Source organism: Topomyia yanbarensis, chromosome 2, assembly GCF_030247195.1.
Source record: "Topomyia yanbarensis strain Yona2022 chromosome 2, ASM3024719v1, whole genome shotgun sequence".
NCBI classification, from domain to species: Eukaryota; Metazoa; Arthropoda; class Insecta; order Diptera; family Culicidae; genus Topomyia; species Topomyia yanbarensis.
The window spans coordinates 71111777-71136981 of NC_080671.1; the positions used below are offsets into that span (position 1 = coordinate 71111777).

Here is a 25205-nt window from a genome sequence, read left to right on the forward strand (position 1 = left end):
ATTCCGTCTACCGTCACATCCCATGCCATGACTATATGACACGTTAGTCAACCGAGACCACTTTTAGCATGCGAACTTGGTCCGTAATAGGGAACAAAAAGTTGGTGCTTGGTTGTTGCAACTGGAGAACGCGGTACCGCAAAAGTGCAACACATGTGTCTGTGTCCTGTCCACTGCTGCTGTCCGCAGAGATGCTGCGATGTCGTACGAAATGAATTTATGTATGTAGGTACAGATTTTCATGAGCGGTGTTGGCTGGTGCTAATTTTTACTACAAACTGATGAAAAGTGCACATTTCAAGTGTTGTTTTTGTTTGGGTCGTTTTTATGGGTGAGCTGTGTAATTTGCTAAATATAAATGTTCATTTGCATCAGAATGATGGTCCTGCACCGTGACCGGAGTGATGTATTGATTCAGCTAGAGTGTATTACATCTGGGGTGAGGTAAGGGATTGATATTAGTTTTTTTCTGGAGATTGAAAATTTACATCTAAAATCAACCATGCCACTCCTCCGTTTATGGTCGATACCCCATCAAAACAAAATAAGTGAACTCATCTAATCACAACCTTTTTGTTATTCCATTCTTTCCAGGGACCCGGCTGGGACTACGAAACCGAACTGCCGGAATGGGCTCGCGTCGACTGGCCCGAGCACGACTTCGAATGAATGACAACCTGCTGATGCCTACTGCTGGACTACGCGGATATAAACTGAATTTTAACGACGCGAGTTTAGGTAGGCCGGAAGAGGGAGAAAAACGTGAGCATCAGACAACCTCACTTTTAAGTAAGCTAACAGTACTGTGACCAAATAACTGATAATGTGTGATTCGATCCAGTGTTCCGGAAAGTGATCAGATCTTCCTAGCGCGTGATGAACTAACCCCCCCAAAGAGGGTTCGGGACCGTTTTGTGCTGTTTGAGGAAGTACATAAAAGACAAATAGTAGCCAAAGCTAGAAGTTTGGCAACCAAGAAGAAGGAGAACAATAACTCGATGCGTGGATGAATGCATCGAATGGAGGAAAGCACTTTTCAAGTTAAATCACTAAACAAGAACAGAAGGGTTAGAGAATAGTTTCGTAATTTTAGAGTGTTCAAGCGAGGGAGAAGACGTTATTAATCATAAGAAATATTGAGCAACAAGCAACAAAACGGAAAAGCGATGATGTATATGTGGTAGATGATACGAGAGGAAAAACGCTTCGTTTTTATAAGCATACTTTTTTGATAGCTAAAGAGGTCTATTCGTAATCTGAATGAATGAGAAAGAAGGATAGCAGAAATTGTGCACATTTGATATGTGCAAAAAAACCAAAAGGAACGAAACGCATAAAAATTCATTATATTATAGTAATCCGCAGCTTTTGCATCAACAGGCAACAGAACCGACAGTTATTCAAATTTGCTTGGTAATAAATTCACTCATCAAGTGAAGTCAAGAAGATTTTCCCCACTGCCTTCGGTTCTACTTTACTATTATTTTTATTTTCATATGTTTGCTTTCGTAGCCAGATGAATTGTTCGGAATTAGCACATAGACAAAAACTTAAGCTTACCTAGAGAACTCAGATGAATGCTATTGTTAGATTAAATTCAACATTGCTGAATTTTCACCGGAGGAGCATCAGTCACCACTTGTACCACGAGAGTGGATTAACAATCACGACCGCCAACGAACGCAGTGCAGCGCTTAATATTTGTCACTCAATACGATCGCATTTATTGCGATTTTAATTAAAATGAAATTGAATTTTTATTTTCGGTCAAAATTTATGTGAATGTTTTCGGAAAAGGGTAGACAGGAGGAGCCGAAAGATGTCAAGCGCTAATTTATGTCAATGGGCGAGAGATTTTCAGCAACATCACCGAGAGGCGAAAATGCATTTCAATTTGCTCGACTTGGTGAGGGAACTGCATGCCAGCTACCGATGAATGATGCCACAAATTATTGCACGCGTTACGGTGAAATGTATTCGAACTGAGCACGATTCGGAAAATTGGTTCTGTTTCTTCGCGTAAGACCATTCGGGTGTTTGTTTTAGGGGGGTGAGTGCAAAATAACATGAACGTTTTTTGGATAATTAAGCATTACTACACATGTTCGTTACTCGACACGATCATGGTGTCAGGTTCATCCAGTTTCATTTTTTCGTCGAGTTGCATTAATTTCTATTGAGACTGTTTGCATTAGCAATTTCAAACATTACACAAACCTCTAAAGTGTTTATACAAACTCTATTTGTTGAGTTGTTCATGAAATTGTTAAATCACATGTGGGAATTGCTACAGAGCGAAAGTCCTACATGACTGAATTATTTATTCAAGTCGGTCTGTTTTATCAGTCGAAAAGCAGCTCTCGCAATTAGCGTGAATTTTATGGCGATGTTTGTTTCCTTTCCGCCGTACTTCTCGTTGCCTCCTATAACGCTGCCGCCAGCACTGTCTGGCACAGCTAGGTACTAGTAGAAATGGCCATTTCTACTGAGAGCTGACATACAGGTACAGTTTCTAATATGTGTGAAAAATAAAACTGTCGTTTTGAAATGCCATCAACAAGTAGCAACTTAACACTAGCCGGCGCTACGATCGGCTAACCAGCGCTATACGGGCCTTTCGCGCAAATTTGCACAAAATGGTGATCCATGCATGCGACCCTGTGTGCAATGGTGATATTCAAAGTATTTTCGTTTAAATGTTTACACATGTTTTTCGCAAGAGTAATTCTCACATATATGTCTGTTTTCTGTGACATTACGTTAGCGACAGTTCCAACGTAAGCTGGGTAACTCTAATCGCCATATAAGATGTTTTGAGATATCTGAAGTTTAAAATACACAAACTTTCATCGATCCACTGTTGTTACGGCATTTAATTAGCAAGGGACTGGAAGGTGAAGTATATTTTTCAATATTAAGAGCCATAATACTCAAGGGAGAGCAAGGAGTTGAAGGAAGAAAGTTTAGAAAAGCGTGGAAATGATCATATTAGCAATCTTAGAGTTTCCCGGCGACTTAACCCTTTGTGTGCTACCGCACACAAAACGTACCCGGTAAGATTCGCTTACATTAATGCAATAAATACGAGCGAAAATTGCAAGCGTTTTGGTATGTTGCAAAAATTGCAAGAAGCTTCCTTGCATATAATGCAAGAAACAGGAAAAAACGAATTTTCCCTATGTCTTAGCGATGTATGTGTATGGGTAACCAATATGCATTAGATAAAAAAGACTGCTGGCATTGAAAAATGAGCCCCATACGGGCAGATCACTAACCAATACTTTATTCATCCAACCATGTTATCAGATAATTATGAGTGAATAAAAGTCTTATATAAACACTTGGACGATTTCACGATTAATGAAAAAACAAAGGACGCACTCAGATTTGAATTCACGTCCTTGCGCATCTTAGCACTGACTATTAGGCACTGCTCTGTATTAGCACATGTGGACAGAGCGTTAAAACTCGTATAATCAGCACATCAGCAATTTGATGCTGTCTCGTGTGAGATGAATAAGCCACAAAACTGCGTTTAATGATGTTGATGAGGAATAATTAAAAAAGGACAGAAAATAAAAACTCGCTCCGCGTTGCTATAACACCCAGCATAGGCACGTGAATGTGATGGTAATCCTTTGACAGTGTGTTGAAGAAACGTATGTACGTATAGCGAAAGATGAAGTGATGTTATATGCTTGCAATAATTGCAAGCGGCTTTCACTGCAAAATTGCAAGCGATGCTAACATTATTTGCAAGTGATTGTTGCTTGCAATTATTGCAAGAGATTTTTGTTTTGGGTGCGCAGGAGTCAGGATCTTTTGGCATTAGAAATGCGAATCACCTGAGTCTGCGGAATGTCCGAACAAGCCTAAAGTAGCTTTGTACTTTATACTCTTTTAGCACATTAGTGATATTGGCACATTGACATAAAGCCAAATCGGTTCAAAATAATGGTTTCTGATAGTGCTATCATAAAAATGGCTGCCACGCTGCCTTTGTTTACCAATGGTTCACTACGTTGATCACAGGTGCATACGGCTTGCTAAATCGAGAACTTCGACAGCTTCTTCCATTTGAAACGGTCATCCATAGCAATGTTTTTGCTACCGTGGAATCTGCTTATAATCTGTTTTAACCAGCACTCTGCTGGTCTTTGGCATGATTTAGGTAGTTTTGCATCTTGCACGTTTTCAATTCGGATCAAAGAAGAAATCAGCACCAGGGTTGCGACACTCAAGGTATTTCTGTAGCGCCATCGATTTATTGAACAATTTTTGGTTAAAGGTTCCTTTTTGCAGATGACAGATTTTTGCCATTTTCGTGAAATTTTCACAGAATTTCTATAACATAATAACAGATTTTTAGATTTTTTCTGTTCGGATCATCACAGATGGTAAAATTTTTTTGGTTGGAGCACTGATTTCAATGTGGCATGCCTGATCAGCACTCCCTCGTTTTTTCGTTGGCGCGTTGTTCCCGGTTTCATCCAGCCCTTACTTCATCCGTTCCTAAAACCTTCGGGGGATCTCTAAGACAGTTGAATGGTGTATATTCATCATTTACCCAAAACACTATGCGATAAATAATGATTTTGCATGTGGGTGCACAAAATACTTTGTCGTAGTGTCAAAACAAGTCACACTAGAGTAGACCCAAACCTTCGTGCTTTCAGATGAATGTCAAAAGTAGTTTAATGAAACACTTTGCAGCATAAATCTATGGGTTTATCGTGCCTTTCGTCATCTTGACATCTTTGACCACAACCACATATTGCCTGCCAAGAAGTATTTTTTTTCGGGAACTATAAATTCTAGTTCCGCGCAGCATGATTCATGGTCCATTATCAAGCATTCGATTTTTTCCGCATTGTATCGTACAATTTCCGCGCACGCGTTTCACACGCTTGTTTTGCTTGTCGTTACGATTTAGAGCTACGCGTACTCTGACTGACATTAAACCCCTACTTTTTTCATCTTTTGCATATTTTCATTATTTTGCTATATTTCGGATTGAGATTTTTGATTTTCTCAAACGCACTGCTTTCCTCTCCTAGACGAATTGCAAACAATGTTCGCCTTCCGAACCTTTCTGTTCATAACTAACAGTGAAACAAACCTTTGAAATCAAAGATTTTTTTCTTTTTGCTGCATTTCCTGCTTGTTACACCTTTTTACACCAGCAAAACAACATTGAATTTATTCAAATCCACTTTTAATTTAAATTATATCACAAACTTTAACTTGCGATTAACTTTCTATCTATCTTGCTTGTTTACAATACCTCTGACCGACATTTAACCACAGACTAAGAGACATAACACTACGAGGAAATTCCCTTAAAAAGTATCGATCCGGCAATTTAACCAGAACACTAGCTCCACCTTTTATTCACGGTCCCGAACACTCATTTGCTGATGGGTTACCCCTCTGGCTTGGGAACAATTTTTCACTAGTGGGGGATATCCCCATATGTTTGTTTACATGTCAGTAGCGCCATAATTTGAAATGCGGCCAGTCCCAACTACAAATATATTTAAAATGACCGTTAAAGCGGGCGAAGCATTGTTTTCTAGTGTTATGTCTGTTGGTCTGTGATTTAACTTCAATCGCTATCAACTTTTCACACACTTCTTTTTTGTCACCTTCTCTGTTGACATGCCCTATCGGAATGATTTATGATCATCTCCATCTGCGGGAGCGAGACAATGAGTCCAACATTTTCCCCGTTCCGTAAACCTGGTTAAGGATTCATCTCCGGTGCAGATTTTTCCTCTCTATCGTACTTTAAAACTTCCGATCCTGGTTCGAACCTATACCTAATCGATCCTCCCATTACAGACACGATTGGATCCTCAAATAAATCACGGATCCACTACTTTCGGCTTGCGTTTTCAGTGGCATAGACCCGACCCCCTATTTTCAGCGGTCTATGTTCGCTGAACTATTTAGTTCTCCGGTTGACCATTGGACCGTACTCGTCTCGTTAGCTGCTGTTGCTGCTTGTAAGCGTCCCATAAAGCTTCGAAGGCAATGGTGGCAGTACTGTGTTCGGTCACAGAATGCGTCAGTGAACGAAAGTTAATCATATCTTCAGCTTGAACGGTGGCGGAACTTCCGGCAGCTTTGAAACTGTTTCATACTGGCTACTGCTGTCAAAAAGTGTAGTTCTTCTAATGTGCAAGCCGCTGCTACACTTTTCTTTCAATATCTAATACTGTTGATAGTTTCATGAGTACCGTAATGACCAGCATTGTGCGACATACCCGGGTTTTCCATTCGTTGTGTAAAATTTGTTCGCGATAGCGTTCCTCATTATACAATTACATTCAACCACAGGTCCAGGTGATTGTGTTAGCTGGGTGTAAGCGAAGAAGAATGCAGTAGGATATGTTTGATGATTACTTTTTGCTGTGTACATTTTTGTTACACTTGATAAAGGTTTCACAGCTTTGTTGCAGGACCTGTCTGGGAAACCCATACAAAGGATTCACCTACGCTTTTTTTTACGTTTATCATCTTAGATGAGCCGTGAAACTTTATAAAAATACCATACTTTATAAGTAGGGGTTTCCCCACTAGTTGGTTTCTTGTTTTCACAAAGGGGCCTTTCCGTCAGGGCGGACTGCTTTTACCACACTTCGGGAAAGGGTCGCGGCTTCTTACCGCTTCCGACCGACCGAGATTCCTAATGGCAGCGTTCTTCCTGCTGCGAATGCTGATTGTACTTGACCGCCTGATACAGCACTCCTTTGCACTTAGCCAGAGAGGTGAACTTGGCTTCTTTGTTGGAACCTCCCGAGCGACGGTGGCGCCGGATCCTCTACACGCCGTAAACGATCCCGAAAGACACTGCAGTGAACTGTCCAGGGGGAACCTTCGTTCTCATTGACAATTAACTGTGGACTAATCCTCATTGAGAACCGACGATGCTTCGGATCTTTGACAAATAGCCGGGAACGCGATTGGCTCCTTCGCGATTAGCGTTCCACTACGACGATCCTCCACCACACTTGTAATTGATCCACGGGCCGGCACCTTTAACGGGCTTAACTGGCGGTCGCACACGTGTACTTCACACTCTGTAACGGAAAACGACCCCGAAAAAGGATTGTTTATTCTCTCTTTTTACTACCGTGGTCCGTCACTCACTCCTTTCTACAATCAAAATAACGAACTGCATTTTAGAACATCCGAAACTGTCTCTCACACCGCTTTTCTCACCAAAGCAAATCTACCTCACCACAACTGCCATTCGCAGCGACCAGCATAACCAGCACACACGGCTTACACATACAAGGCTAGCTCATCAGAGTGTAAACATTTGACGAGCGGGCGTCATAGAAATCGTCGTTAAAACAATTAGATGAAATTCATATATTCTTGACTGCTAACAGATGATCAGCACCTTGGAAGATCACAAGGAAGCTATCCTGACCTTTACTGGGAACAGAAAATTACGGTTGGATATGTTTTCTATGGCTGCAGCTAAACTCCAACATTTCGCTAAAACATCAGAAAGATTCACTAATTATCTACTGTGCACACTATTTTTTCCACCGTAAGAGCTAAAATATTGTTAATTATCAACATTCGAGAAATCCGTTTGTTTATTTCAACGATTTCTCTGACCTCACCAAAAACTGTCAATTCGCGGAGTAGCAAGCCTCGTTTCTGTGAGCCGTGACCAGCACATACGTTTTATTTCGGCAAGAGGAGAGCGGTAGTCAATCTAAACTATACAAATTCATGCAACAAAAATTGTCTAATCTATCTGCACGAACAAACAAAACCGGTCACAAACGCGAAAACGAACAAAAATTTACAAGTAAATATTGCTTGTTGCACCAAAAACTGAATTCTAAACGCACTGCGCACTTACTATTCTTCTATTAAATTCTTCTCATAGACTGGTTAGTTCGATTGGTCTGTCTATGCAAGTACCATCTCTATCATTTGAAATACATGGGTTTTGACAGCTCGCAGTTTTCAGTAGCAGTTTGATCATTCGCACTTTGAAAGTACGGAAGTGGGAAGTGCGCAATATGAAGAGTACAGAACAGCGGCGAGTATAATCCCAGTTAAACTCATTCCGGAACCGGTTCGGATTTCTGAATGGAGTCAGTATGGTTTCCAACTCAAATGCAACAACCGATTCCGATTCAATCGGTTTCAGAATCGGTTGTTGCATTTGAGCTGGAATCCATACTGGTTCCATTCAGGATTCCGAATCAAATTCCGAATGGTTTGACCGGGATGTTGCGTAAACAAATACACTTTATGGGGTACAAAGAACAAAATTGGGTAAATTTCCACTCAGTGCTAAATTGTTACCCTGACGGGTTACAAAATATATATTTAAAAGAAAACGATAGTACTGGCTTCTCTGTTCAACTTAGCCACAAAGTTTCCTACTGTGTGTGAAGATCTTTCTCGAAGAAGGTTGTAGGTCGTTCAGTTTGCCATTTTCCTCTCTTTTGTATGCTTCCATTTCGTCATCGTTACCACTGTTTTGTACTTCATCGTCGGTTGTGTTCTATAGTTTTATTGTGTTTTGAGATGATTAATCTCTCCCGACATGATTGTTGCCGCCGTGAATAAATTGATAAAATCATACTCGGCGGGACCAGATGGTATACCAGCTACAGTTTACAGTCGTTGCGCTCCTGTCTTTGTGCAATATCTTCAAAAGGTCGTTTGAGCAGGGCATATTTTCGGTGATTTGCAAACACTCTTACATGATTCCAGTATTAAAAAGTGGTAATCGTCGAAATGTAAGAAACTATCATGGCATCACTAGTTTATCCGCCGCATTCAAACAATTTGATATAGTTGTGAGCACTATCATACTTTCTCGTTCAAGAAGAAACATTTCCACCGATCAACCTGGATTTTTAAACCGGACGGTCTATAAACACAAATCTTCTCGACTTTACGTCAACCTTCGTTTCGCGGATCGAAGAAAATGTACAAATTGATGGACTTTACACTGATTTGAACACACCATTGGACCGAATAGAACACCGAATAGTCTTAAGGAACTTATCACGGCTTGATGCATTACGGAAGTTTATTGACTGGCTAAGTTTTTTCTTATGTAGCAAGGCCCTACGTGTGCAGATATGTTCTTGCTTTTTTCAGTTTACGAACACATCTGGGGTCCCACAAAGTAGCAACATGGGACCACTGCTGTTTGTGCTGTTCTTCAGTGATGCTGCTTTGCTGCTCAGTATCCAATCTTTTTTCTCCAGGAACTCTTGCTTGCAGAGCTTCAAGTTGATCGTTGATTTTTGGGCATGAAAAATTTGGTTTTGAGCTCGCAGTTTCAAATCTCTTGCCAGATCATCAGTTCAGCAGATTTGGTATCTGTGCATCATTTTTCAAATCGAAGACATATGTGAAATTTCGTCAGGCTCAATCAATAACAGATTTGTCACGGAATTCAGCTATTTACGTGTCATAATGGTGGCAAGTATTGTCCTGTTCGTAATATGTAAAGAGCCCTCATTTTGACAATAGTCATTTACGCCATCTGCCCTGTGTGCGAAAATCGCTCTACGTGAGTTTCATGTGTTGGAGGTTTGTTTAAAAAAATGCCAAATACCTATTCCTATTTCGTCGCTATTGCTCTATCTTAAATTTCAAGATATTCAATCACAAACTTTTTGTTTTTCTCGAAAAGTGCTAAAAGGCACTTGTCAAGATAGCACAATAGCGACGATTTGCGGATTGCTGGTGTAAACAACTATTATCAGCATTAAGATTGCTCGGAAATTACGAACAAGTAAAATTGACCGCCATTATAACACGTAAAAAAACTCGATATGCGGGGTTAATAATAATTTGTGGTCCAATTTATCGAAGCCATCCAATCGTAAATTTAAACAAAAAAAACACTGACAAAGATTTGCATTAAATTTATTAACCACTCAAATCTCTCTCCTGTACGGCATCCCAGCAGGCTGAAAATAAATCCCAAAAAATATAACTCAATTTCGATTCGCTGCATTTAATTGCTGTACATCGGTCTGTATTACTATATACCGGACTATTATTTTTACGGTATGCTAATGAGAACAAGAGATCGCGCGCAAAATGCAAAACCCGGATGGAACGGACAGGTTCCGCTACCCTGCGGGGAACTACAAGCCACTGACTGTGTCACAAATTGATTGTTGAATTAAGCTATCGTTTTTTTTTCCTCCCGGTTGCCAATTTAATTAGCCAGTTATAATATTTACGTTCGATTGTTGCGTTGCGTTGATTGTTAAACGAAACAAAAAAAAATGCGGATCGCTTCAGTACCGGATAAATAATGAATGACAATATAGCAAACGATAAAAGAAAAATACATTAAAAAAATTCAAGCAGAAAATTTCAGCAAGCATATTTTTAATACATAGACGAGAGCAGATATCTACATAGCCACGTTGAAGAGATTATTTGTAGTGACGCTCTTAACGTTAGCGATATTTTTGCAAACAATATTTAATTTTTAATAGTAGCATAAGAAAACTAGTTTTGTAGTAATCGCTATCAATCGATGGATTTTCAAATGAGCAAAAAAAAATTACAAAATTACCGAGATCAAACTTCTATATAGTGATATGTATAGAATGGAACAAAAGCAGACCTAAAACAAATACTGTAAATATTGTTCAGATAGTCATTCTTCGAACCAAGTCACAACCAGACGGGCGGGCCTGGCAGAACAAGCATAGTCGGAGTAGGCATTATAGCAAAAAAGCTTGATTCGTTTTGAGAGTTGTTGATCTTCTTCCAAAGAATGTCGCTAAAGAATCCCATTCGTCCGAAAATGGTATGCAAAAAAAAAGTTTGATCTCCTACTTATTTCCTTCGAGTTAGGTACATATTTCTATTTCTTTGTGGTCAAGGTCTTTTGATCAATCAACAGCGTCGAGAGGGGTTCAAAGGCGAACCGTGAAAAGAATTCCAACGAGCACCTTTTTCGGTGCGGCGAGAAGAGAGGAGTTTTTTCCCATCCACCCACGCGCCATAAGACAACCCCTAAAACTTCTGAAGAAGCCGAATAAAAAAAAGCTAAAAGTGTGAGTAGCGAAGTGAACTTTTAAAAAACTTTCTAAAAAGACATAATTTCATTTGAAAAATGAAGCAAAAAACATGATTGTTAGACATACATAGAAGCGGAGGCAAGGAAAAAAGTTGTTCGTTTAGTTTTTAATGTGTAAGTGTTGGTCTATGCTAGTGTTGATTTTTTTTTCTCTCTCTGTGAAGTCTTACCGATAAGAGCAGGATGTAGAAGGGCAGACAAGTACGCTGACAGGCAGATCCGGAAAGGTGACAGCTGTCGATAAGAAGGATTTGCGACCCGGGACCACTTTCTGTGGTACAAAGACCAGCACGTTTTCAGGTTGTAGTAGGCTGCTGACGGTCGTGTGTGGAATTTTGCACCGAACCTCCCTGGACGGGGGGGGGGATCGATCCCGGACCGGAAGCTGCTTTTGATGGTTTGATTTGTTGGCTTATTTTTCGACTTGGAAAAGTTCTATTCTTTGGGTGGCTTTGTGGAAACTTTTTTTTGTCCCTCACTGCTTTCCGTTTCTGGTAGGATGAATCGTAGAGATAATTTCCCCCGTCGTATTACCGGCATTATTTGCATTTGCGGAAGTTTCCTCCTAGAAATCGTAAAATAATCTTCATCTTATATCATAATTTGTTTTAATAGCAGGTTGAAGTTTTCGATTCAGCCCAATATACTATCGTGACAAGCAAGCCGATTTTATCGAACCATCGCAAGAGCACTCGGAACGTGAAGCATTAAACTATGTAGAACCAATAAAAGACATATTTTATTTAACGAAACTGCGAATAATTAAAAGCCAATTATTTTAACGTATAGTAGTCGCTATGGTAGTTAGTGTTGATTTATGTTGTATTTAGATTGTAGACTTGCCAGTAGCTAACAACTGAAGCAGCCGTGTTTTCTACATTGTTATCGATATGTATCCTACCGTCTTTTGTTGTTGTTGTTTCTTTCTACAATTGTCTAGAACAGTTGCCGTAGGATCTTTCATTGTAGCTGTAGTTGGTAGCCTTTGTTAGCTGCATTAATGTTTTGTTACGCAGAACTGGAAATTCAATCAATGTTTTAGTTGTGTAAGTTTAAATTTTTGATTCATTTATCATCAAATTTCATACATACAAATGCATAATTTATATTTGTTTGCTGTGTTTATTACGTAATCGATACTCTTAGAAGTTAAATTGTCACATGTTGAAACAATAAAGTATGATTTGCTCACATGGTTTAGTTTGGGTTTGGTTTGTAAATTGTGAAAAGTACCTTTAATTTCTATGATTTATATAAATTTCATTTCAGTTTTGTAGCGAAGTATTTTGTTTGTTTAAAATAAATCAATAATGTATTTCTGAGTGCTTACCCGAAGAAGTTGCAGAGTTTCAGATGGTTTAATCTGTCTCCTCCTTTTTTATAAGTGTGGTACCAAATAGTCATACTTTCAAGTTGCTCCTTTTCCAGATATTTTCCGAACATCACCTCGATGCAGATCTTTCTGTATTCACTATAAATTCTACAGCTTATTTTGCCTCACTCACTCATCATACGTTGCATTGTAATCTACAGAGAACTGGTTTGCAATTTATTTTCTTTGAATTGATCAAATATTTCTTTGCCATATGTACCATCTCGTTCGCTGATCAGTTTTTTTTATATAGAAAATCGTATTGCAATTCACTGACAGATAATTATTACAAAACACGGCTCAGATTTTTTGTATACACCCAGAACATTTCCTCAATGCAAATAATGCATTACACCGTCTCCGAATTAGAATAACGCCTTTTTGCCTTTCTCATAAAGAAAGGATGCGCAATCGCTCTGTAAACCGACTTTTTTGCCTTTCTCATAAAGAAAGGATATGCAATCACTTTGAAAACCGACTTTTTAACCGAGGCCCAGAGGGCCGAGTCTCATATACCATTCGACTCAATTCGTCGAAATTGACAAATGTCTGTATGTGTGTGTGTGTGTTTTTTTTTACAATGGAGAAGACCTTTATGTCCTAGCCCAGTACACGTGCTATTGGTAGGGTCCAATCTACCGCACGGGGTGCACTGGGGGCGTGTCGGACTCGAATGGTGACCAGCCATTAATACCGACTAAACTCCATTGGGCTCCGCCATCATTCCTCCCAGGAACTACCTCTCGGTATTACTTCTGGGGGGATGGCTGTACTAAATGTACTCATTCACTCTCACTCACGCGTTCATACATCCTGTATGAGGCTTACTTGGATGCTCTCTCAATCGCACTTTGATTCACTCTCAAACACTCCCACATGAGGCTGACTTTTGTGCTCACCTTTTACGTTCCATGCGAGGCTGACTTGTGTGCTCACCTTACTCATTCCTTGCTAGGCTTACTTTTGTGCTCGCCCTACCCATACCATGTGAGGCTGACTTGGGTGCTCACCCTATCACCTGATTCACTCTCAATCGTGCCACTCTATTGTACCTTTGTCACTCCCCCTGGCATCCCATGTGGGACATTTTTCTTAGGCCCCACTTCTGACATAGGGGAGAGAGGGTAACAATGAAACAGATTTTTTCTACAATTTAATTTTGATGATAATACTTGTTATTTGTATAACTAAAAGTGATACATAGTGCCACTCTGTTGTTTACTAATACATATATTTTTTCCAGCTGGTAAAATTCAGGGGAAATAACATTTTTTGGATAATAAACAGTCGATGGTAAAATGTATCAGTGTGCCCCATGGGTAGGAACTATGAAACACGATGTCGTCTATAGTGAAATATTCTACTTATAAATTTCATTCTTTTGTTTTGACTAAGAATGATCCTAACGCTTTGAATTAAAGTTACATTGAGGCGAAAATCGTTTGTTTACGAAAGAATCCACTATATCATCGCGTAATATCGAACCACCATATATGCATATTAGCTGCAATCCTGAAATACGGGACAATTTCTACAAAACTTGCCCAAATTTACTAATTTTGCACTATATTAGTAGTATTTACTTTGGCAAATGGGAACCCATTCACATTTTGAGACAGACCACAAAAACAAACAAAAATCACTGTTCCCCATACGCCATCGTTCCACAGTTACCCAATGGATCTATTCATGAAAATTGTGAAATTACACAGAACCAGAAGAAGTTGCCAAAAAACTTTGTTCGTGGTAAATGTTGAGCATAAAATTTGCTATAAATAGCAATAGACTAAACATTTATTCAATGAATGGTAACTCATAAAGATGGAATAATGTTTTTCATTGCAAATTTACTCTGGCTATCACAAAACAAACAAATATCCATTAAAAGAGATATAGTTATCAGATCTCTTCCAAAATATAGCAACACGTGTATTGAATTAGAAATCACGAAATATGAGGGAATGAGACGATTCTGATCATGCATTATGATTTTATTGCGAATGTTTCATAGTTCTCTCCCCTACCATGCGAGGCTGACTTGTGTTCTCACCTTTTTCATTCCTTGCTAGGCTGACTTTTGTGCTAGCCTCTACCAACCTGTGAGGCTGACTTTTATGCTCACCCTTAACATGCAGTGTGAGACTGACTTGGATGCTCACCCTTTCACTCCTCTGCCACGCCATGAGGCATCGATAGCTTAGTTCCAACATACTACGCTACGACCCTCCCGTCTTGGCATGAGGCAGTCCACTTATACGCCTATACACTCACTCTTCTGTCTTGCTTCGGGGTGGCTGGGTTTACCCCTTACGCGGTTGCCATTCGCTGCGCCAACCTGCCTCGGCATGAACAGACCATTCACTCCCTTTTTTGCGCTTGGCCTTTTTCGCTCCAGCTAACCAATCACTAGTTAGCCGTGCCCGTCGTCTGTTGCTCGGTTCGCCAGATTACCTGTAGCCTACTGGCAATCTGGATGGTAGCAGCCAAGACTGCGTTCCACTTCTCCACCGATTGACACATCCGCTGAATAAGGGTATCAGGGGTTGTGTCCCAGCCACAGACGTCAAGCATTGCTCTTCTTTCGACGTCGAACCGATGACATACGAACAGTATGTGTTCGGCAGTTTCATCTACACCTGGGCAGTCCGGGCAGACTGGGACCTCCGCGTGCCCGAACCTGTGGAGGTACTGACGGAAACAGCCATGGCCTGACAGAAATTGTGTCAGGTGGAAGTGAACTTCCCCATGGGGTCTTCCCACCCAGCTCGATATGCTAGGTATCAGCCGGTGAGTCCACCTACCTTTCGAGGAGTTGTCCCACTCACGCTGCCATCTGGCGACCGAGGTCACCCTGGTGCGCTCGCGGGCTCCCCTATTTCCACGTAGCTCAAAGCACTCCTCATCTTCCCGAATGACTAGCCCGACTGGCATCATGCTCGCTATCACGCAGGATGCATCGTGTGATACCGTGCGGTAGGCAGATATCACTCTGAGGCACATCACGCGGTAGGTGCTCTCCAGTTTCTGTAGGTAACTGGTTACCCTCAGTGCTCTTGACCATGACGGGCCGCCGTACCTGAGGATAGATACGGCAACGCCTGCCAGTAACCTACGTCTACTGGCGCACACCTTTGAGCTGTTGGACATCATTCTCGATAGTGCCGCAACAGCAGTCGACGCTCTCTTGCACGTATAGTCAACATGACTGCCGAAGGTCAGCTTGTCGTCTATAATGACTCCGAGAGACTTCAGACTTCGCTGTGAAGTGATCGCGACTTCTCCCACATGGATAACTGCATGTTGTGCCGACTTGCGGTTGTTGACGATAACTACCTCCGTCTTATGATGAGCGAGCTCCAGGCCTCTCGCGCTCATCCATTCCTCCTTCGTGCTGATTGCGTGTTCTGCGGTTAGTTCTACCTCAGGAATTGACTCCCCGTAAACCTCCAAGGTTACGTCGTCGGCAAAGCCGACGATCTTGACCCCAGGAGGGAACTTCAGTCTCAGAACCCCGTCATACATGAGGTTCCATAGCACCGGGCCTAGGATCGAGCCCTGCGGGACTCCGGCGGTAATCGGAACCCTTTTCTGACCGGCATCGGTCTCGTATAGCAGTACGCGGTTTTGGAAGTAACTTTCCAGGATCCGGTACAGACCCATCGGTAGGCTAAGCCGGTGTAACGAGAGCGCGATGGCATCCCAGCTTGCGCTGTTGAATGCGTTCTTCACGTCAAGTGTCACTAACGCACAGTATCGAATACCTCGCCTTTTTCGTTGGATCGCTATCTCGGCAGTATTTATCACTGAGTTGAGAGCGTCCACTGTGGACTTACCCTTCCGAAAGCCAAACTGGTTGCTTGACAGACCGTCCGTACCTTCCGCGTACGGGGTGAGCCTGTTGAGGATGATCCTCTCAAGCAGTTTGCCAGTCGTGTCTATCAGACAGATTGGTCTGTACGCCGATGGGTCGCCTGGCGGCTTCCCGGGCTTCGGCAACAGCACCAGTTTCTGCCTTTTCCATCTATCGGGGAAACGGCACTCGTCAAGGCATCTCTGCATAGCTAGCCTGAACATGTTCGGGTTCGCTATGATCGCTGCCTTGAGAGCGTTGTTTGGAACTCCATCCGGCCCTGGAGCTTTGTTCATTGCTAGGGATTTAGCCACTGCGAGTAGTTCTTCATTCGTCACTGGAGCCACCATTTCGACCGTGCCCGCACTGTCTCGTAGTGCAGGTGGCCAGGGGCTTGTGGCTCGAGACGGGAAGAGTACTTCGATAATCGTTGCCAACCGGTCCGGAGACCGTTCTGGGGGTGAGGAGCCCTCTTTGGTCTTGGCCATCACAATCCGGTAGGCGTCACCCCACGGATTCGCGTTGGCACTCTCACACAGGTTGTCGAAACACGCTCTCTTGCTGCTTTTAATAGCCTTGTTAATGGCTAATTTCGCAGCTCGAAACACTTGTATGTGTGTGTGTATGTGTGTATGTGTGTGTGTTTTCAAATCTCACTCACTTTTCTCAGAGATGGCTGAACCGAATCGCTCAAACTTGATTTCTAATGAAAGGTATAACGCTCCCATAAGCTGCTATTGAATTTTTTGTCGATCGGACTTCCGGTTCCGGAGTTACGGGTTGAAGAGTGCGGTCACCCAGCAAATTCCCATATAAAATGGTAACACCATGATGTCCAAATGGTGTAATACATATCAAAAAGGGTGCAAAATAACTCGGATTTACGGGTCTAGATCACTAATGATCATTCTAAGCAGCTTTGACCACATTGGCCACCTATGACGGTTCTTGATGCCTCCAGGTACTTTCCAAGTTCGTAAGTTAATCTTACACCTTTTTCTCAGGTAATTCTTGACCGATTTTTATAAACTTGGTTTCAAATGAAAGATACAATACTCCCATGGACTGTTATTTAATTCGTATTTGACATTTGGTTCCGGAGTTACAGGTTGTTTATTGCGACCACATAGGAATTTCCCATATAAACCGATACAATCGTAATACTTCAAAGTTTAAAAATCCATTTCTATTTGCAAGTCTAGATAACATCATTTCTATTTACAAGACTAGATTACTGATGGCCAATCAAAGATTCTTTGAATATAATGTCCACTATCAACAGTTCCGAAATTTTCGAGTTCTGGAAGTATTCCAGAATTAGTCACATCGATTACTCGGTGATGACTGAACCGATTTTCATAAACGCAATCTCAAATGGTGGGTATAATATGCGGTTGGGTGTTGCATACTCCATCAGCCCCCTCTCAGCTTCACCTCACACCATCTCTTTCTACATCAACCCCCCCCCCCCCCCCCTCCCTCCTCTTTGACCTACATTCTCTTCATCCGTCATATACATTTTAGAGAATTTCGTACCATAGTCATATAATATAAGTGAATTTGGAGTCGCTCAGCTCAAATTTGATATCGAAAAGATCAGATCAATTCATCTTATAGTGATAAATTGATTTTATCACACATTTTATGATATAAGTTTTGTCAATAGTTGGTAATTAATACGAATGAGAACATAAATAAACTATCCGATTTCATTATCGTCAATTCGGTCCTTGCGGATTAGATTTCACCGTACTTTAGTGATCTGTAACTTTTTTTTACTACAAATTTAATATTAGATGAGAGAATCTATCGAACTTCCTACTATTCTTACTATAACTTTCAGCTATCAACTCGGTATCGTTTGTTGGTTTTAATCGACGATTTTATTAATTGTGTGGTTAGGCTAGCCTCCATTCGGTTGATTTCTTAGCTGTAATTTTGATTTAGGTATAAAACTTTTTTACATTTTAACGACATTTAATTAACTAGAGATTACTGGGTAGGGAAAGTTATGAAAATTTAGAGTCCTAGTACTCTAGACGCCTTTCTACTACTTATGCGCAAATTAATAAGCCTTTAACTTCGCAAATTCTGTAAGCACTCAAGTTAACTAGCAGATTTTTCATAATAACTTGCATCAACTTTAGACAATTCTAATACAGTGAAGATCCGTTTTTAACAGCCCTTTGGTGAGTTTTAGGCTGTTAAAACGGGAATATGGACAAAATCGGAACATATATTTTTCTTTCTTTTTAACAAACCGAAGCTTTTAAAATATTCTTCTTTAGTCCCTAGATTTAGCTTCATAACCCTTTCCGATTATTTAGTATAAATTTTGCTTAATAGGGTCAGACAGCGCAAAATTTAAAATAAAATTTAGATTTGGATTTTTTCATATTAAGGATCTCTAAGATAAGAAAAATATGCTCAAGAAAAAAATTACTCGAATTCGACTTGGTTCGTCTGCTAGAGCTTATCAAACTACCAACTATCAATTTTCATATGAGGCTGATTAAATCGTGGGCTGATAAAAGCGGGTCTTCACTATAGTCTATCAATCGTACAATATAATGGTACAACAACATGACAACAATTTTATATAAATACCTTCTTGTCTCATTGCGACTGTATTCTCCGCAAAATAGATCTTTGCCACACACGTCCATAGCGAACTGGCTTTTTTATATACATATTAGGAAATCACTTCAAAAATCGACCTGCCATTTGAGTCCCAGAGGGCCAAGTGTCACACACTATTCGATTCAAATCGTCGAGACCGCAAAATGTCTGTGGGTGTATGTGTGTATGAAATAAAGTCGCTCTATTTTCACAGAGATGGCTGAACCGATTTGCACAAACTTAGTTTCAAATGAACGGTTCTAACGCTCCCACAAGCTGCTATTGTATTTTTTGTTGATTCTGCTTCCGATTCCGGAATTATGGGCTGAAGACTGCAGCCACATAGCAAATTCCTATATAAACTTGCAACATGAAGATGTCCAAATGATGCAATACATATTGAAACGGATTTAACATTACTTGGATTAGCGGGCCTAGATCCATAAAGACCAATCAAAGTAGTTTTGGCCATATTGGCCACCACTTAGGAGGTGAAGATAGCGTAGTTGGTAAATTGATTGCCTTGTACGCAGCTCACGTGGGTTCAATTCCCAACCCCGCACATAGGATTAGAGATTTCTCTAAACAGATTTCTTCAACCCGACAAAGAGGCGAATGACCCCAGGGGTTAAAACCTTTTATAATCAAAACAAAAAAAAAATATTGGCCATTGGCTTCTTGATACTCTCGGGTAACTATCAAAGTTCGTATGATAATATCACACCTATTTCTCAGCAAATTGTTAACTGATTTTTGCAAACTTGATTTCAAATGATAAATACAATACACCCATTGACTGCTATTGAATTTCATTCAGATCTGACTTTTGATTCCGGAGTTTCTGCGGTTACATAGAAATTTAAACCGAACTAAGGTACCGGGCATATTCCAGAATTAAAGTCACATCGGATTCGGTGATGACTGTGAGCCTATAAACAACCCACGAATCGCTGTTACGTTTGAGTTTGAAGGAACGCTGGGTTTATAATATAAACATCACCTGGTCTTCTGGCGCCCTTTGCGGAGCCTCAGTGTTGCGTCCTCCAAAAGGCGTTGGCTTTGATTTTCATTTTGATTTTCAAAAAACATGGAAATGGCACACCTACTCCCTACTCAATTTCACGCAAATTCCAGCCAAAAATCTTTTACTGTACACCCAGGTTTTTTACGTGGTTTTCTACGAGGTTTTTTACGCAGATTTTCCAATTAACGCGGTTTTTTACGCGGATTTTCCAATTAACGCGTTTTTTGCAAAAAATATTCTAAGTCCTTTTAAATGCAAAAGACTTAGAAGGTTCTCGGAAAGATGGAAGAGACGGGCCTGGAAGATTCCTAATGGGCCGCACCCCAACAATATGAGTATTTTCGGAATGGTCTTGAAGAGTAGGTTCCAGAAATTGATTTTTGGCGTCATTTTGAAATCAAAGATGGCGACTTCCGGTTTAGCGAAATTCGCTATAACTCAATCAATTTTGATATTTTTGGAATAGTCTTGAGGAGTAAGTGCCAGAAATAGATTTTTGACATCATTTTGAAATCAAAGATGGCGACTTCCGGTTTAGCGAAATTCGCTATAATCCAATCAATATGGGTATTTTCGGAATGGTCTTGAAGAGTAGGCGCAGAAATTGATTTTTGACGCCATTTTGAAATCAAAGATGGCGACTTCCGGTTTATAATTCACTATAACCCAATCAATATGGGTATTTTCGGAATGGTCTTGCAGAGTAGGTGCCAGAAATTGATTTTTGACGCCATTTTGAAATCAAAGATGGGTACTTCCGGTTTAGCGAAATTAGCTATAACCCAATCAATATGGGTATTTTCGGAATGGACTTGAAGAGTAGGTGCCAGAAATTGATTTTTGACGCCATTTTTAAATAAAAAATGGCGACTTCTGGTTTACCGAAATTCGCTATAACCCAATTAATATGAGTATTTTCGGAATGGTATTGACAAGTAGGTACTAGAAATTTATGCTTGACGCCATTTTGAAATCCAAGATGGAGACATCTTCCTTATGGCCCACACCCCAACAATATGGGTATTGTCGGAATGGTCTTGAAGAGTAGATACCAGAAATTTATGTTTGGTACCATTTTGAAATCCATACCCATATTGATTGAGTTATAGCAAATTTAGATAAACCGGAAGTCGCCATCTTTGATTTCAAAATGACGTCAAAAATCAATTTCTGGCACCTACTCTTCAAGACCATTCCGAAAATACCCATATTGTTGGGGTGTGGGCCATAAGGAATCTTCCAGACCCGTCTCCTCCATCTTTCCGAAAATCTTCTAAGTCTTTTGCATTCAAAAGGACTTATATTTTTTGCAGAAACCGTGTTAATTGCAAAATCCGCGCAAAAAAAACTTCCAAAAATATTCTGTCTTTTGCTGAGAGTTCTTTTCGAATTACGCGGATTTTCCAATTAACGCGGTTTTTTTACGCGGTACGTATCCCCCGCGTAAAAAAACCTGGGTGTACATTTATGAAATCAGTTGACGCTAGATGTTTGAAGACGACGGAGGGAGCATCTATTCAGAAGACTGTATATTAGGGTGTAACTGGACGCACCTCAACAGCATTAGCACATCGAAAAACTCTTTTTGCAAAATTTAAGCTCAATCAAAAATGTTTAAGGGCTTGCGCAAAACGGCCAAAGTGCAAAATATTTTCACTCATGAAAAAACACAAAAAGACCCTTAGAACATTCTGAAATTCGAATAAATTCTCGAGGCACTCAGATTTGTAGATCTTGCCATTTACTGTGCCCTTTGTCACGAAAGGCTCACTCCTCAGTCCGCAAGAGCAGATGGCCTGCCAAATGAGATATTTGGAGGCGAACTTCGACATTTTCTTCTTCTTGAATTTGTCGTCCACATAGAACTTGCTCTTGCCAGTGAAAAACTCCAACCCCGGAATTTGCTTAAAATCGGCTTTTATATACGTTTCGTCGTCCATCACATAGCAGCCATATTTTGTCAGCATCTTCTCGTAGAGCTTCCGTGCCCGAGTTTTAGCCGTCGATTGTTGACGCTCATCGCGGTTTGGGAAGTTCTGTACCTTGTATGTATATAGTCCAGCTCTCTTCTTTGCATTCTGGACGTAGCTCTGCGACATGCCGATCTTTTTAGTCAAATCACGGCTTGAGACGTTGGGATTTGCTTTAATCATCCGCTTCACATTTCCCTCCGTCTTTTTGTTCTCCGGTCCCGGTTTTCTTCCAGCTCCTTTGCCGTGGTCTAACGTCAACCGCTCCGGGAACCGCTTCAACACTCTGGAGACGGTTGAATGGTGAATGTTCAACATTTTTCCCAACTGCCGGTGCGACAGGTCAGGAAATTCCAGGTGTTTGGAATGAATTTGTTCTCGACTCGCGTTGGTTCACCTCCATTTTCGTTGAATCGAAAAACATGACTTCGAGTTTGACAGCATGTAAACAATACACATCAATGAGAAAGTGTGCAAAATTTGGTTGATTTTTACTCAATGGTAAAAAAGTTATGCCCTGTTGAATGTGTCGCAATAATATCGTGTTCGCCCTTTACATTGGATTCGGGCAAAAACAAAACAAATATTTTAGCAACATTGGTCGGTTTGTCGTTTTCAACAGTGATTAGCAAACTATAAGAAGAAGCCAGCTGGCGGATCCTATCCTAGAATTCACCGAACTGTCCGGCAGGGTTACCAAAAATACAGAATAATCTGTATTTATACAGATTTTCCGCCATTTTCGGACCAAGAATCTGTATGTACAGATATACAGATTTTTGTGTGTATGTACAGCTATACAGATTTTTGAAAAATGATGTTACAAAAACTATTTTTAGAAATATTTTTTTCAGTTTCACTAATAATTCCACTCTGTCTCTCTCAGCTTAGCCCTCTATATTAAAATATATATTCATTTTTGAGAGTGGTCACTCACTCTGAAAGGTAAAGGTTTGTAATACACTCAGATTAGCACCCAGCAAAAGGCTGGCTGAAGTCTACTTCCAGAAACTCTGTGACTTCATTATTTCTCAATTTTTTGTCCGCAAATTCGACAGCTACATTGGTCAACTGAATGTATATAACATTGTATATCAACAGAAGTCATTAAATGAAGAAAATTATGTTTCCATTGTGCAAGTTCGAAAAATTTAAAGTTTCTGGATGTAAAATATCAGAACGATTTGTAATGTTTCTTTATGAAAATGTAAACAGGTCCTTACTTGACTGATTTAAACCACAGGGATTAATATTTTCGATAGATAATCCAGCAAAAGGTTAAACGACTCAACTGATTCGATACAGATATAAACATAGATTTTTCGAGGAGTAAATACAGATGAAAATATTTTTTAAGGCAAATCGATATACAGATTTAATTTTGGCAACCCTGCTGTCCGGGGCTACGTACTATCAGACGAAATTGGGTTCTCGCGATGAGAGAGCAATTTAAATGCCAACAGCAGGCAGCAATTGAAGAAAAATACCAAAAATTGTGGAACATAGCAGCTAAATTAGCTATCCCTGGTTTTCGTTTGGGCTGCACAAAATAATTTTTCTAACATGTACTCCTTTTGAAGCTATTTTTGAAAGCACCTTTTACATATCAAAAAGTTATTTATTTTTAGATAGAACAGACATACGTCTACATCTGTGAGAAGTATTTCATTTTATGATTAAATCTTTTTATGGGTGTCCAATTTTTGTCACAAACAAGCCTCATTATTTGCATGCTGTATCTAAATTAAAACAGTAAATGAGTTCACTTCTACCATAATATATGCACTCCCTAGTTTAATTAATCATAAGTCACCTACAGTATCCTTCAGAATAATCTCTCATTAGTCTCTTCAGTTGTGTCAATGACAATGTACCATTAAAACAAAATTGCTATCATTCTCGCTGAATCGCTTTCTCGGTACGTCACTCACAATAAACCATCCCCGGTAATTTAGCCTAACCACAGTGTTGGGGACCATTATTTTTTCATCTGACGTGATTTCCTCTCATTAGCCCGGATCTGTCAATGACACGTCGATGTCCTTCGATCACTACCACACAGTGTGCGGTCACATTATTATTCTCATCCAACCGAGGCAAAGAAAATTTGGAAGAAAGCTTCCTTGGGGTTCCCAAACGAACCAAAACCATTCCCAGTAGGAGGCATGTTTGTGCGGGGATTATTTTTCGCTCCTATGCCACCACCAGGAAATTGAGCCAACTGATTGCCCCTGCTGATTGAGTATAGTGCCAGAGCTAACACTGAGCATCCTTTCCGTCGATAAAGTCGAAATAACAGCTTGTTATCAATTTCCATTTCGAATTGGTTTCAGTTCTTTACCCACCCAGATTTGCTTGAATTGCTTCCGGTTCAATATCCGTTATCTATTATTTGCAGAAATCGACAGCTGCACCGCTTTCCGGGTACTTGGGAATGGTTAAAGTTTTAAGTAGAACAGCGTTCGAACTCTCGATTTTCACAGCGGAAAAGTTTCACGAAAATGAGTGGAAGGTAATGAAGGAAAAATCAAATTGTGCCTTTTCGTAGTGAACAGTTTATGATGGTGAGATAAATAATAAAGAATCGATAATAATACCAGGAATCAATAATAAGCATAAATGTGAAAGCAGAATAAAAACTTTTAGAATTGCAGGGTTAAGGATCAATATTGAGAACAACATTCTGTACAATAAAGCAAGCAGCATACCATTCGTAGTCAAACATTGCAACTACCGGTCCCAACAGAAGAAAATAGCATTTTTACTACATTCATTCCGAGTAAACCATACACAGACACACACACATTTGCCATTTGAATATCGATATCTTGTAGTTCTTTACAAATAGTTTGATACTTAGAAATAAGGGCAGGGATGAAGGATTTTAGAAAAATGAGAAAACTTTCAAAGCAAAATAACATCCTGACTCACAAAATATCAAGTAAGAAATACAACTAATAAATCAACCAATCACAGAAAAAATCAAACTCAAACAAAAAAGTGTTTCATCTTTGTACTTTCATGTAATATTTATACTGCAACGGGAAAAATCTACATTCGATCAGTGAGCTCATCGCTATAGACGAAAACATAAATCTTAACTTCTACTATATCTACCTATCTACTATATATACAATAACCAGAAAACATATTTGAAAAAAAAACATCGTTCAATCAATTCATGGGAACATTTTTTATACTACGCTTTTCATTTTCAATTGATCTCATGAGCTTCGATTTTCTATTAGTTTGCGCAAAATATTAAAACTCGTAGAACA

General features: G+C 40.1%; 1 protein-coding gene across 4 annotated transcripts in view; it reads left to right on the plus strand.

The window, feature by feature from the left end:
• Positions 1-14926, plus strand: part of LOC131678404 (pseudouridylate synthase RPUSD2-like) — a 711893-nt gene extending 696967 nt beyond the window's left edge. For 2 of the 4 annotated variants that reach the window (XM_058958552.1, XM_058958551.1), the window contains one exon: positions 595-14926. In XM_058958552.1, coding sequence (XP_058814535.1) covers positions 595-669 — 75 coding nt within the window. In that variant the 3' untranslated portion in view covers positions 670-14926. The remainder of the gene's footprint in view (positions 1-594) is intronic. The other 2 variants (XM_058958549.1, XM_058958550.1) reach the window with 1 other exon arrangement.
• The last annotated feature ends 10279 nt before the right edge of the window (positions 14927-25205 follow it).